Source organism: Trifolium pratense, linkage group LG1, assembly GCF_020283565.1.
Source record: "Trifolium pratense cultivar HEN17-A07 linkage group LG1, ARS_RC_1.1, whole genome shotgun sequence".
Classification (NCBI taxonomy): Eukaryota; Viridiplantae; Streptophyta; class Magnoliopsida; order Fabales; family Fabaceae; genus Trifolium; species Trifolium pratense.
In genome coordinates, this window is record NC_060059.1 from 8,100,392 (window position 1) to 8,116,548 (window position 16,157).

General features: G+C 31.5%; 2 protein-coding genes across 2 annotated transcripts; both read right to left on the reverse strand.

Annotated features, from left to right (window-relative positions):
- Positions 1-386: 386 nt before the first annotated feature.
- Positions 387-1,626, reverse strand: LOC123918657. Its single transcript, XM_045970746.1, has one exon. It carries the CDS (start codon positions 1,353-1,355, stop codon positions 705-707), a length of 651 nt encoding a protein of 216 aa, XP_045826702.1. The 5' UTR covers positions 1,356-1,626; the 3' UTR covers positions 387-704.
- A 5,384-nt stretch (positions 1,627-7,010) lies between these two features.
- On the reverse strand, positions 7,011-14,706 carry LOC123918664 (ABC transporter G family member 25). The gene is made up of 3 exons (XM_045970760.1): positions 14,393-14,706; positions 13,330-14,167; positions 7,011-8,466 (listed from the first exon to the last, which is right to left on the reverse strand). The coding sequence occupies exons 1-3, from the start codon at positions 14,519-14,521 to the stop codon at positions 7,433-7,435; spliced, it is 2,001 nt and encodes a 666-aa protein (XP_045826716.1). The 5' UTR covers positions 14,522-14,706; the 3' UTR covers positions 7,011-7,432.
- Positions 14,707-16,157: the final 1,451 nt, after the last annotated feature.

Below are 16,157 nucleotides of genomic sequence, written 5' to 3' on the forward strand. Positions count from 1 at the left end.
CACGATTAAAATACCAACAATCTCCCCGTTACCCAATACTTCTAAACTCATTTGTTAATCCAAACATATATATTCGAGTAACTCAAACTCAAGCCTATGTTTTTGTTTGGTTAATTTATACTAAATTATTGGAAGCTTTTGACATATACAAAGAGAGATATGGTAGCTCAACAACTTGTTCTTATCAAACATCATCCACAAAAAAGCCATCACTAAAATCTTAGGGAATCTAATTCATTTACAAATAAAAATGCATAGAAAATAAAAATATAAAAAAAAAAAAGTCAAATCAATAATTTTGGCAGTATCTTTCCACCGTGGTCCTATACATTATTCCCACATGGGATCATGTAAATTTCACTCATAGTATGATGCATCTCATGACATACAGCAAATAGCATATATTGTATTCAGAGATTTAGGTGTCTAATTCCACAAATATCCAAAAAAACAAAATTATTAAAATTTTAAATGTTAAATAAAGACAAACACTGCTTCCTATACTTGTAATAATATATTACAATAATAATACCTTAAAAGGTTTCCAATGACATACTTGTCTTTACATACCATAATTTAGTAACATGTAGTAACAAAGATCAAGGTTTAATTAAAAAAGTTATAAAAAAAAGTTAAAAAAAAATACCTTTTCTAGTAAGAACATGAAGACAAGTACATTTTTTGAATCACTTATTGGAATAATCTCAGAGGGACCTGCCATTAACTTGTTGATAAGTGCTTCTTCTTGAAGTTGGAAGTAGAACTAAGGATTCAGAAACTGCACAAGTTCTCTTACAAGAACCATAAAGACTAATAAATCCAAAACGATCACTAATACTCCTTGAAACTTTAGCTCCATTATTATTATTCCATAAATTGCCACTTGTAATTTCTTCATTATCATCCTTTGAACATTTAACCATTGCAGCAAAGAAAGGATCATGATCTCTTTGAAAGCTACTTTGAATTGAATTCTTCTTCCAAATCTTGGTATCATTTTCATGATTGAACTTTTTAGAAGAGTGTGTAGTAGTAATTGTAGGAGGTGGTAATGGTAAGAGTTTCATGGATGATGAATTTTTATTCTTGTTGGAATTATGTTTCTTTGGAATTCCAGGTAATTGTTCCCAAGAAAATGGAACACCTGAGAATCTAAGTGGTGAGGCAGGACTAAGAAGAGGATCATCAGGAAAATAGAATGATTCAAGTGAAGAAGATGAAGGTGAAAGTGATGATGAACATGAGGAGAAAGAGGCCGTCCGGCGTGAAGACGGATACTTTGCGGTTCGGAAGATTTCGCATTGTTTCCGAACATCTTTGGCATGATGATCACTAAGATTTGTTGAAGAGTCCATTTTTGTTTGTAGGATGTGAGGAAGAGAGAAAAATATTAGTGTTTGTTTGGTTGGTAGATCACTTGGTCTCACTTGGTTTTTGTTCTCTATCTATCTATACTACTAGGCCTTTTTCTTTTCTTCACATATTAATATATAAGCTAAGGACATAGAGAATAGAGAAAGACAAGAGCACAAGTCCTACTCTAATACTATTTTGGTTGAATTTGGTACCATACCTCAAACTATTTAGATCTAGGCACGACAAGTTTGTATACCAACAGTTTAATTAAGTGTTTATAGCATAAATGTTTATCATATAAATAATAAGTAATAAGTTTTCTTATAAGCTATTTTAAAGAATGGTTAATAAGTTTTCAGTTCTCATAAATATTTTAAATTTTATTTTTAGGTTGATAAAAAATTTCAATAAGTTTCGGTCTTTCGAATATTTTTAATCCATATTTTTATGTCAACCCATATAGTACATTATAATTTTTTTACGATTATAAAAATATTTCTTGCAAAAGTTTAAAGTGACATATACTTTTTATACCTTAAAGTTTTTACTAGAGATATATATCATGCCAATTCTCTTGTTGATATTGTATCATTAACATGTTTTCAACACTTGTTCCAACTCCTCAACCATTAGTATAAAAGATCTACCCTTTGCTCTACTATATAAGACCTATTTCAGAAATTCACAAGAGTTAAAGAAACTAGTTTTGCATTAAATTTATCAATAATATACTAATCTAATCTGATCAGAAGAGTGACTGCGTCCAACGTTGTTCCGTTCCGACCCCGGTGAAATGGAGGAGGTTGCGTACCTGCAGGTGCTCTGATGCTCAAGTCAGTAAACTGGGTGAAGCAAGGTTTTCAATGTAATATATATCCCTCATCGTTGGGCCAAGACCCTTGATGCATTAATGACCATCAAGTGGCTACCGGAAAACGACTGGAGAGCCGTGAAAAGCAGTTAATGTTCATCATTCCGGTAGTCGGCCATTACAATACGCGAGGATAATGTAACCATTGACTTGCAGGCTAGGAAGCACCGACACCTCTATGATTAGGTGTGTCGCGGTGTCCGACACGTGTCGGTGTCCGACACTCTTATGACACTCGTCCGACACGTGTCGGATAGCTCATATCGGTGTCGGAAAAAATTCAATTTTTCCTTTAGTTTGACACTCCTTTAATCGGTGTCCGACACCTGTAAGACACTCGTATGACACGTGTCGGACAAGTGTCCCAAAAAAAATTATTTTTCTTTGCTTATACTCTCCTTAGGCACGTATTAGACATATCTACAAGAGTTAAAGATGTGTAGAAACAACAATATTGATCAATTAGGGATTGAAGACATTACATTTTGATTACGATATTTTTAGTTTCTTCAATCATAGATGGATAAATAAAGGTAAAATACTATCATATCTTGTTTTAAAACTTTTTTTAAAAAATAACTTGCTCAAATTAGATTTACATGTATATATTTTGATTCTCAATTTATATGTTTTATAAATATATAGCGGTGTCGGTGTCCTATATTTTTTACATTAGCGGTGTCGTGGTGTCCGTGTCCGTGTCGTGTCGCGGTGTCCGTGTCGGAGTCCGTGCTTCATAGCTTGCAGGAGGTCTTCGCGGGCTGCTCCTTATTAGGTCCTGCTCAAAGGTCCAATTAGCGTTTTCCTCAGCTTTTGGACTTCTAGGCCCAATCCAGAACATATACACTCTCTTTCCAAAATATAATTCAATTATTTTATGTTTTTTACCGTAAAATATCATTCAATTATTAAGAAAGATAAATAGTGATATTTTATCATTCTTCAATTAATTATTGGTATTTTTGTGAAAATTTAGTTTACGCACCATAAACTTTAAAAAACTTTTTATAAAATGATCAACAAAATATTATAAATAGTGGATCTTATATATTGAGACGGAGCTATTAGTTTTTTTTAGTGGTGGAACAAGAGTGATTGAATCATATTGTCAATAGTACCTTAAAATTTTGGATCGACAACGTAGTATCCTAATGTTGACTACTCCCAAACTCCCCACATCATTACGTGTTCTATTATACTTTCATGTTTGATATTTTTTGAAAAAATGAAATGGCGGTGAAAAGGTAACAAAATATTCATTCTAACCAAAAAAACGACCCCATAGTATTCATTAGGGGAGAGGTGAAGGGGGGACAAAACATGATAAAATCAATAATGATGGATGTGATAAATCAATGTTTTAAATAGAGAGGTATTAATCTAAGATGGTTAGGAAGCAATCACATGGTCGTGGCTGGCCAAATTAACAAGAGGAAATGCAGCTACTAATACTCAGAAGGTACATGTACAATTTTAATTGGATTTTGAGAACTCAAGTAAAAAAGCTGTCTCTATGAATGTTTGAAAAAATAGGCAACAAATTTCATAAAGAAATACAGTACACATCGAACCACAAATGTAGTACAGTATGTGTTTGAAGATGTTAAGGGTCAAGTTTTTCACTTTTGTAAAATTTCAGCTTGTCCCATAGTTGAAGTCAAAGGTTTGGGACTTTTAACTATTGAAATATTTCTTTCAAATACTTTATTTTATATGGTAGAGTGTAATGGTTCAGTTCCCTTGTATTGGTATATTTTTTTTTTTAATAAGATAACTCAACACAAGGTATCTTCCTAGCCTAAGCCCCCACTCCCACCCCAAAAATAAAAAGAGAGTTGTAATTTTGGAAATGTGAATGAAAAAGTGATCAACAAAACTATATAAATTTGTTAGAAGTCCCACATTGGCTAGAGATATGATAAAGATAGCCTTTATAAGTGTAGTGCAAATCTCATCTCTTAAACTAGCTTTTGTGGTTGAGTATAGGCCTCTGAGATTATTCCGTTGGTGTTAATATAATCCATTTTAGCTTCTTCAAAAAATATATCCTCTTGAAATTCAATAAAAAAACTCCTAAAATGATAAAATTTATCTTCATGCCTTCTTAATGTTGGAAAAATCAGACATAGAGAAAATAAAAGAACATGATAAGAACACAAAAGTATAATGTGAAAATTTCAAACTAGAGAATAACACTATGTGAAAATTATTATACCACATAATTTTAACTCGGATATAAACTTAAAGAAGTGTTTTTAACGGTGCATCTAAAAACAAAGAACTTAGCTCCAGTATATAGTCTTGGTCTTCCCCTTTTTCACCGCATTAAGCAATGTGGAACTTCTTCAATAGCTAATTTTTAACTCATTCTTTTGTTTTTTTTTTTTTTTTGCTTTCACCACCAGTTTAATATGGTTCAGGGGTCAGTTCTGGCATCAAGTGGTTCCAGCCCCCTCTGATCGCAGTTGCGGGGTATGAACCATGGTTCTCCCTACCAGGTTCAGTGTCAATCACCACTGGACCAACTAACGATTGGTAACTCATTCTTTATTTAAGAGACATGGCAATATGAAATTTGACAGTCAGCCCCAACAATTTATACTCCCACCCCCTTCAAAACACATGAACTACCCAAAATACTCTTTATTTTGACATTTTATTTTTTGGACAATTTATTTTGACATATTAAAAACCATTTTTTTATTATTTTTCAAAAATCACATACCCTCAACATATAAAATTAACAGAAGTTTCAAAAAATAAAAAAATATCTGGAATAAATATTCATACCGAATCTTTCATTTTTTAAATGATTCGGTATAAATTTTTAGAAATTGTTTTGCCTTTGAGTGAGGCATTTTGATGGGGAGGTAGGAGTATAAATAAGGAGGATATGAAATAAAATTTTCCTGAAATGATTTGATGTTTAAGCGCAAACCCGCTTTAAACTGATGGGCCTTTTTTTTATGATTGGGGCCTTTATTAATTTTGGTATACGGGCCTTTATTAATTAAGCACTTAAATTTAAAACAATGAGAATTTCTTTTCACGCCACCTGTTTTTATCACGTGTCCCCTGCACTTCAGCGAGGGTGTAAAAACGCAAATTTTTGTAAAATACCGTTCGTCAGACAACAAAAGATCTGTGTGTAAAAATACAATTTTTTGATGTACTTTTTTTTTTGGAAACATTTGATGTACTTTTCTGTCTAATGTAATTGTTAATTTATTTTACGTTGTAATAAACATTATTTAATGTAATTTTGCTTTCTGTTGTAATGAAATCAATAAAAATATTTTTATTCAAATTCAAGTTGCAATGTCTACCTATTATATTGTCTGATTTTTATGTAACAAACTAGTTCGCTAGTCAACCAACAAAATCCCCCCAGACTTATTTGCTACTTAACAAGCGAACTGCATCCAGCTCAGAATGCATTCAAAACCGCCTCTTCTGCACATGGATAAGAAATATATATATAAAAAAATACTCCCCCCCCGATCTTTTTTAAGTGTCGTTTTAGCGTAAAACTTTTCGACCAATGTAGTGGATTGTTGGATTCTTTTTCTAATTCTATCCTAGTTTAATCCACCATTTACATTTTCTTTCCAAATAAATTTAACATATACGTTCTTCCCCTCTCCATTATATTTTATGAAAAATGTGACCTATATATATAGAAGTATTTAGCCGACATAGGTTAGATATTGGGCTAACCTCAATTGTCTACACTGCACAAAGATGAATGTTTGCAAATGCGTAAAGGATTGGTGTGACATGTCATAGATAGGGTTGGGGAATTTGCATGTTAGACTTCACTACTTCAGTGTTCACATATATATGACTATTGTTGATGGCAGTAATAGGAAGAAATTACCCACCATTAAGAGTGAGGAATTCAGACGAAAAAAAACTTGATATAATGGACAAAATATTCATCGGCATTCCTCCACTTAATATGTTTACTATGACATTGGTACCAATTTTCGACTACTATTAATAATAACTAATCTTCGTCGGAGACATATAAAGTGAGTTCTTTCTTTTAACCGAATTTTCTCCAAACACATGAATCATAAATTAAACTCCTAAATATATGTTTAAAGGAACTTAGATTCTTATCACTTAAATTAATTTATTGTCGTTCACAATTATTGAAGGAACTTGGATTAATTTCTTGATGCATGTACCATAGCCTCCATAGGTCACTAGAGAGCTAAATTCAACGAATTGGACCTAGCATCCTCAATAAATAGTTGGGCTCAACGACTGGTCTATAATAGGTATGTGGCCATTGTTAAAGAAATTTCATACTAGTAGTACCTTTATCGTACCCCACGTTTTCACAAATACCATTCACACTTTTTCAAATTTACTTTAAAAAACTTTGTAAAATAAACAAAACTATTTATAGTACATTTCTTTTATTGAAAATGTGCGCATATATTTTACCATACTATAAACTTGAAGTTTATGGTACATGCTTTCTAAAGTATGTACCAGAAACTTTTTAATAATGTGCATATAATATATTTCACTTTTTAAAATTTTAAATTATGAATGTTGGAAAGGTCATTTTAATATAACTTTTTTTACAAATATGCAATTATAATACGCAACACAAGAATTTTAGTGAATTTAAAAATGTGAGTTCCTCGATTAATTTGGAGGAAAGTCCCATATACAAAAGCTGATAAATGTGGGACTTGCTAACCTCTTCACCACTACATACAACTTTTTTTTTTAAAAGTATCCACATTGAGAGTCAACCAATCAAGTGATTGAGAGAGAAAAAGAAAACATACGCAATTCATTTTATTTATTTTATATATCTTTTAAATAAAATATTTCAGTACTATAAGTTTATTAATTTCATGTCTTATCTTAGTTGTAACTTAACATAATGAAACTTTACAGAATTTGTAATCTATTTCAGAATGAATAGCATAAGGATTATATATTGCATATGAAAGAAATTTCTTTATTTCTTCCCTAAATATTCTGAGTACAGAATGAAACTTACAGAATTTGAATTCAAACCCTTCTTTCTTCACTTCAAATTTTGATGTTAACTATCTAACAACTTTACAGAAATTTTCTCATTCTTCAATTATAGTTAGTTCAAATCAACTATAGCCACTCTAGTGTGAAAATTAAGAACTTTATGGTTGCTTGCACTAGAAGTCAACAAATTGATTCAATTTTTCAACTCTTGATGCGCCTCAAACAAAGGTAAGCCACTAATCTGTAAAACACAAACATGAAAAACAACACTCCAATGCATCCCATTGCACCAATTTGACCCACCACATCTTCATCAAGAAATTTGCAACTAGCTCCATCAATAGTAATACCTTCATGATTGCAGCCTAATAGATTTGCTATTTTCTTGCCGTCGCCATATTGAATTCTAGTCAAAAGCCGGTAACTATAGAATGTTGTGGATATATATTTGATCCAAGCAACACAAGATGGTACCTTATGGACATAATATCCACCTGTTAAAACAAATGCTAGCATTGTCACTGCTGCAACAGTGGAAGCTTGTTTAGCATCCATAATTGCAGCACCTAAAGCAAGTCCAAGACCCTGCGACACAAGCACGAATCCGAGAACAACCAACAAAGTCAAGAGAAATGATAACAAATCAGGCTTTAATCCTCCCATCCAATAAGTAATGATAAGGAAAACTGTTGGAAGAAGAAGCTCCATTGGTAAGTCACCAACAATTCTAGCCATGAAATAGGATGATAATGTGTACATACCAGAAGCTCTTTCTTTAACAAAGATCGCGCGTTCTTGAGGGAATGCGAAAACAGAGTTGAAAGATGGGAATACACCCCAAAAGATTGAAATGAAGAAGAGTAATCCAAGTCTATCTTGAATGTTCTTATAATCTGAATGCCACCACATTAAACCAGCTAGTAATGCAGCAGCAACAACTTGAAAAACTCTTAGTGTGTTGAATGATTCATATTTTCTTTCTTTGAGGCTTCTTTGGAGCAGAATATTGAATTGGTAAAACCAATCAAAGATACTGAATCTGTTATTATATGATCTATGTTCTTTTGAAGAGTTGTTTCTTAAAGGGTTAGACTTAGAGTCTCTTGTTGAAACATTAGCTGTGTCCATGCAAAGTGCTTTCACCTTTGGACCCAATACTGTGTTGTATGAATGAATTAGATTTTGCTTTATGTTTGGTCTATCTTTCTCACTTACACCATCTGCATGGCAAACACCTACACAATTCAAGATTAAGCTTGATTAATATCACCACCCTTAAACAACAAAAACGTTCATTCTATTACATAAAGGTTTAGCGGCGCAGTTTTTTGTCTGTCTACCGTCCGTTCATGTCTTAAATATATATGTATAAGACTAAGTGTTTCTTTTTAAAAAAAAAAAAAATCGGTATCTGGCCATAAGACCGACTAATCTGAGGGGACCAATCTCACCGCCCACTTGCGGGGGGCCAATTTAAAGCAATTTTTTTTGCTTTGTGTGGACTAGCCCACTGAAATTGGTACCAGAGGGAATCGGATTTGAAATCTAAAGAGGAGTATACTCCAAGGACTCAAGCCAACACCACTACACCTCGAGAGGAGTATAAGACTAAACATTATCTGATGTAATTGTATTTTTAACAAGAAAATGTATCTTAGGATTGATTTAAGAGTTCTAATTGCATTGAATTTCAAAACAAGTGGAATTCAAGTTTCGTAGTTAACCATTCAACTTGCAAAATTGAAATAAAGAGATAAGGGACCACATCAGATAGAAAGGAAAGGAAAGGAAAGATTATCTACAAAAAAGTGAGATTGAAGCTTTATATGAAAAATCTTTATCAACAGACCAATTATATGCAACAAAATAAATTATAGAAAGTGATAGCTGTAGCATCATATGGCAATGGTCCACTAAAACACATAGTATAGCATTTAAATAGCCGAATCTATATATGCAAAAAAAAAAAACATAGGAAGTACTACAGAATATATAGGTCAAAACAAGGACAAAAACTAATCAAAATTTGTTTAAACTAATCAAAGATTAAGGCATAAACATGGTTAAATATGATAGTGGAAGTTGTAAAAGCTGACTTATGTGTTAATGTTATGGTGTGTCTCCACTAATATTCATTGGTGGCTAGCACAGGTGATTGGGCCAACATATGCTACTTTCATATGCATTAATATATCAATATCAATATATCCATTTATTTACTTTTTAATTCATTATACATCTTTATGCCATCAGACTTCACTTTTGGGGAGAATTGTTTATAAGGATGTAAAAGAAACCCAACACGTGTTGCTCTTTAACAGATCCTAAGATAAGAGAGATTCTCAAAAAAAGGAGAAAAAGAAACAAAGTATGGAAAATGATGGGCTGGATCATTTTCAAAGAAGTGAAGGTCAAGTTTTTTCCATGTGTAATGATCAATATAAGGAACAAACCTCATGACCATGATTTTGTGTTGATCAATCATTTAAAGGAGAATTTAATATCTTTCCCTTTAATTAATGTATTGAAATACTAATGAAAAGTAATTCTAAAATTATATATTAAAGAAAAATTATCAAAAGTTAACCAATGTTGTAGGTCACACCAAACATCCAAAGTTGTACCAAAAACAAAACATCCAACGTTGGAAAAACAATTAAACATGTTGGTTATGACTCCAAACTCAACTTTGATACTTCTATAATCTATAATCTATAATACACCTAAAAGCTTAATCTGCCCCTTAGAAACTAAAACTTACAAAAATAACAATAGTCCCCATTGTGTGTGTCATGTGTGTCACTCTCCCACCAAAAGCAAAATATGTTAAGTTTTAATATAATTTTACTATCATATAAAGTTTTATTTGCATCTTTCTTTTCTAATAGATGAAATTAATAAAAAAATTATCAATTAAACAAAAAATAAAGCATATGCCAAAATCTAATATAAAAATATCCATCCCCACTTTTATTAGGTGCTCTTTCCTCTTTTATTTTGTTTTACAGCAAATTTTATGGTTTCTCACGCTATCAATGTCGTCATCATCTCCATTCACCACCAACATAATATTCAAATGGACCCAAAGAATCAATGAAAAAAAGTTAAGAGAAATCTTTCAGTGCCAAAGATGTTGAACTCCATATATAAGATAAAAATACCTTGTCAAAGAGCACTTACCACACAGTTAAATATCAAGGATTGTTTATTATTTATTAATTAATTCTGGTCCAAGCTAAACATTTTTTAGTGATATATTAACCAATCTATACCAAAAGAAGTAAAATCATAGCACATATAGTTGAGAGACCAGTTAACTACAACTAAAGTCTAATCCACTACTCAAGCATTAACAACTTTAAACAATATGCACGTTCTACTTTGACCATAAAATATTTATCTTTGGTCCACACTAGTCTAATATCTCATTACATCACTCTCCTTCCACAAACACTAAAGGGTTTCTACTAATTAGCTAACATCACATGGAGTATATCATTATTGACTTAATATGTTGGAACATGCATGTCATGGAGTATATCATTTTGAACATTCCATGATAAACAGTGAAACTGAGAAAGAAAAACGTGTAGGGGAAAAGGATTATATGTTGTAACCGTGTTAATGCAGTAATCATTTTTAACTGTCTGGTAAAAAAAAAAAGGTTAAGATTAAAATTATGTTCAATCTACATCGATTATAATCTGGACCATCTGATTATTTTTGGACGGCCAATATTATTTACTGCGTGTAAATGCATGAAGAAGCTACAACAGACAATCCTGGTCCATTATTTTCTTGGTCTAAAAGAAAAGTAAATACAAAAGTACTAAGTTTGTAAACAAAGTACTACGGTTTATGTATGAATTGTGATAACAATGTGCACTAAAATATGTACCATACCAAGTTTCTTTGTAATAATTTATGTTGTCTTGGTGTGTGATCTTAAATGATTTGTCTTGGCTTATCTATCCAATTCCCCTGCTACAAAATAGGTCAATCTAAATACTATTTTGGACGTAGCAACAAAAGTGATTTTGATTCTGGATGTAAGATCAAACTATTCCAGTAGAAAAGGACACAGTTGATGGTTCTAGTAACAAGGGGCCATGCCTATACAAGTGCACCATATGCCTTTCAATTATTTTTCTTCTAGTTTTGGAATATATTTCTGGACCCACATAATATTTAGCACCAAGTCCGATTTGATTGGAAAATTGAAAACTTTATTTGGTGGGAGAAAAAGATTGTTTTCTTTTTTGTTTACATCATTTTCACTATTAATCTTTAGGAAAAAATATAATGTGGCTAATAAGAAGTTAAAAAAAAAAAAAAAAAAAACTAAAACTCATTCTGTTTTTATGTTTTTTTAAACGAAGCGACGATCACCACCAAAAACTCTCACATATTGTTCAAAATTTAGACGAAGGTATTCAGCTTAACAGAAACATTAATATTTGGCAGTTAACTTAGATCTTACTGACAATCTATTACATTTTTAATAGACATGTTCCACTCAATGCTAGAAATCTTTAGCCCTCACTCCCTCATACCTAAATTAAATAGTATTCAATATAAGAATGGGCAACCATTTCCAGAAAGCACTAAAACATGAACATATATATGATTATTTTTTATTAGACCGTACTAAACTTAACTTAGGGGTGATTCAAATAATAAACTTAATAAATCTCTATCAAGGGACCCAGGGAAGCAGAACAGAAAACAGAACATTAATTAATTGATTATGGAACATGTTCATCCTAAATTATGGTTCATCTAAACTTTTTGACCTTGCATTTCTACATTAAGGTCATTTTTATAATCATTCATCATATGAATATCATTAGGGAATTGGGATATTTATTTCCTGGTATAATGGGGTAATGGACCGCTCTAATGAAGAACTAATCTATGTAATAATTTGGTTTTTTCTATGGTTCTCCTCTAACAATATACTATTATATATATTATATACTTTGTGCTTAAGTTCAAAAATCGAACTATAAAGATATCAAGATCTTGAATAAATTAAAAGAAATTCGTGATATTTCATCTAAGCGCTCCTAAATAAGTATACAAGTATTTACCAAGGATATATACTATCAAGTATAAGAAAGCACAAAGATTATAGTGGACATATGTAAGAGTACTCCTATATCATGGGGTGTCGTATCCATGAGTGGCAATTATAGCAACTTAGAATTACATTAAATAATGCTGCCACAATATGTTGTCTAACTTAATATCTTTAATGACATTCTACTCCCTTTTCCTACTAAATAAAATATAAGTAAAAATATATTAGAAAAATTAATGTATCTAATTTATAAATAAAAATAAATATATCAATTTTTTATGTTTGTTTTTTCTTATATTTCATTTTTAATGGAGTTCTTCACATACAAAATTTACCGCCACCACATCCATATTCTAAAAATAATATGGATTATGGAAGCAATCGCACTCAAAGTTTTTTAAAAGGATATGCAACCATCAACATCATTAATTTGTACATCACCTTAGTTTATTATGATTTATTTAAATTATTTTATTTGAATTTATCTATTAACATACTTGTAAGATTATGTTGAAAAATATCACAATTTTTTTCTAGTATGCTAAATAGCAAGCACTATCTCCAACAACTTTTACTTTTGTTGCGCACTCTACGTCTTTCTCTTTTTAAATTTTCACAACTTAAACAGCGAACGTTATAGAGATTTGGTGTTTTTAGACAATTTTTAAAACTATTTAACCCGTGATATCTTTATTTTTATTTTTCTTTTTTTTTTATTATTATCTTCAAGTTCAATTAATGAATATACACTCGTCCAAATCATACGTCATTAATCACTGTTGAACATTTTATTATATTAATTTCTAGAAAAATATCAACAAACACCTACAGTGAAATATGATTTTACGTCTTCAAAAAAAAAAAATATGATTTTACAATATTTTTATGGGTCCTATATCCATCCATTATATTGATGATATAGATATATTATAAGTTTATAACACAAATTTATTTTATATAAAAAATAAAATTATGCATTTAAAGTGCAAAAAAACCAGAAACAATGAATTTGACGTACCGTTAGCAAGATCAAGCAGAAAATCCGCCGGATTTACCGGAAATGATGGCGCGAATCCAACCGACTCAAAATATCTCATAGCGTCGGTTCCTTTCCCGTAGTACATACACTGACCTTCTGATAACACAATCACTTTATCAAACATTTGGTATACACGACTCGATGGCTGATGCACCGACGTAACCACCGTCTTCCCTTTCCTCGCCAACGATCCCAGCGTCGAAACAAGCCGATGCGCCGCCGTTGAATCCAATCCAGATGTAGGCTCATCTAAGATCAATAACGCCGGGTCTACTAACATCTCATGAGCTATACTCACTCTCTTCCTCTCTCCACCAGAAACACCGCGAATGAAACTGTTGCCAATTATAGTGTTCTCACACTTTGTTAAACCAAGTTCCGCGATAGCTGATTCTGCCGCTGATACTTTCGTTTCCCGAGAAAGTTTTCTCGGGAGACGAAGCATGGAGCAGAAAATCAGCGTCTCGCGGACGGTTAAATGAGGGTAGAGAATATCATCTTGTGTAACGAATCCGGTTCGACGGAGAACCGTTCTGTTAAGTTTTGATGAGTTAGCGAGAATTGTTCCGGTGAGTCCGTTTCCATGAAGTCTTCCTGCTAGTGAGTTTAGGAGCGTTGATTTTCCGCTTCCTGATGGACCTAGAATGGCTAGGATCTCTCCTGGGTAAGCTATTCCCGTTACTCCGTTAAGTATGATTCGCTCTTGCGTTGATCTTTGATCAGACGGTGATGATGATGATGGTGTAAAGAAATTCTTGATGCACCCTCCGTTTCCTTTTTTGTTCTCTATCTTCAATCGGTATCCCACGTCCATAAACTGCGTTGCATGAGCATATAAATTAATATAATTTCATTTCCATTTTAATTATTGATTTTTAAACAATTTTTAAACAAAAATCTAAAAGACAAATATGGTAAGTAAGTAGAGGTGTCAACTAAGTCAAATTCATGACTCAATGAAATAAATTAAAGATTAATTTGTTTTAGCATAATTGTTGTTTTAATACTATATAGTTGTGATATTAAATATTTTAGTTTGTACCTTAAGAGTGATTGGGTAAGAAGAAGAGAGTAAAGGAGGAGGGTCACGAGATTCTTGGGGGGTGTGTTTGGATGATGAGTCTGCATTTGAAGTTTCTACACCACCAAACGTTGTTGTTGATGTTGGCATTATTACTTAATTTTGTTATGTTGTATTTGGTTTTTAAGGAAAAATAAATATATATATCTCTCAAGTTAGGGGACAAAAAGAGAAGAGATATATAAGGAATCAAAGGGTAGGAAAAATGATGATGAGGGAATTGAAGGGTATGGGAAAGAGAGAAAAGAAGAGGGGAAGTGAAGTGAGAGGAACAAGGGATAGGAATAGAATGGGGTATTTATGGAGGGATCATGACCCATGACACTGCCACACGTCAATGTGGAACTTTCATTTTAAGGGTTGCTACGTGGCAATCATATATGTGTATCTAGCCGCTTAGTTAAATTGGTTCATGGAATGGAAAGTATCCACTTTCTTTGCTTTTTAATTTCTTTATTTATGTCTACTTTTTTTTTTCTTTCCGTTTTTCTTTTTGAAAATAAGAAATGGAAATGAAAAATGGTGAAAATTTGAAGTTGGATTCTTTTTCTTTATTGGTGAAGAAAAAAATATGAAGCATGTGTTTGGTTTGTGTTTTGTTGTCAAACGTGCGTCTCAAAATGAAAAGGCGGTGAAAATTTGAAGTTGAATTTTTTTTCTTTATTGCTAAAACAAAAATATGAAGTCATTGCTACTAAACCAAAATGTGCTATTGCTTAAGTTATTAAATTTAGTTTAGTGGTGAGAGATTTAAGTAATATGTTTTGGATCATTGGTTCGATCCTCAACTTATTGTAAAAAAAAATTGTGATATTGCTTGATTGTGATATGCAAGTTTGTTACATTATATTTATACTTATAATATGAATATGATATGAGTAATTGTATCAATATTTGAAATAATTAATAATCATATTTAGTAAAAAAAAAAAAAAAAAAAACTTATGCAAGTTTATGGAAAATATAACTTATATATATTATTTATAAATATTTATGTAGCAATAAACACTTTCGTGAAAGAATGAAATAAACTCTTTGCTATTTTATAACAATTTAACTGAGACATCTATCCAAACATATTCTAACAATAAACAAATTATGATCTACGTAGTTAGTTAATAATGATGGATAAATCAAAAAATCCATAATGATAGAGAAGTTTAATTTATTGCATATCAACAAATTTGAGTTTTATGGCACAAGCCCAAGAAGAGAAATAGTGTGGATTTGAAGCTACTGAGAAAGCTACTGCTGTTGTAGATTTGAAGCAATAGGGCATGGTTTTTGTGAAGTGGGCACGGTGTACAGAGTAAAAAAAGAAAATATTGTGATCAAAAGAATATTATCCTAGTCCAAACCGGAAAACCAGTTGTCTCATTCGTCTTGTGCTGAGGCCCAGTTATTATAAATAATAATATATATCTTTGAACTCTTTTTATAAGGGGTTCATATTAGACAAACTCTTGGTTCCTACTTGAACCACCGTCAAAAAAAAATTGAGTCAATACTTGAACTAGTATCATTAAAAATTTCATCCCTAAAGATAACATGTACCCTTAAAATACATGTTAAGAGATTATAAAAAAAAAAAATTCTTGGTAAGAATCTCAATCTATTTTGTCATCTTAAACTAAAATTTAATTGTCTATATAGAATATATTAATCAATGTAATCCAATTATTTTTTGTAAAAAAAAATAAAATGTAATCCAAATAAATATACTCTG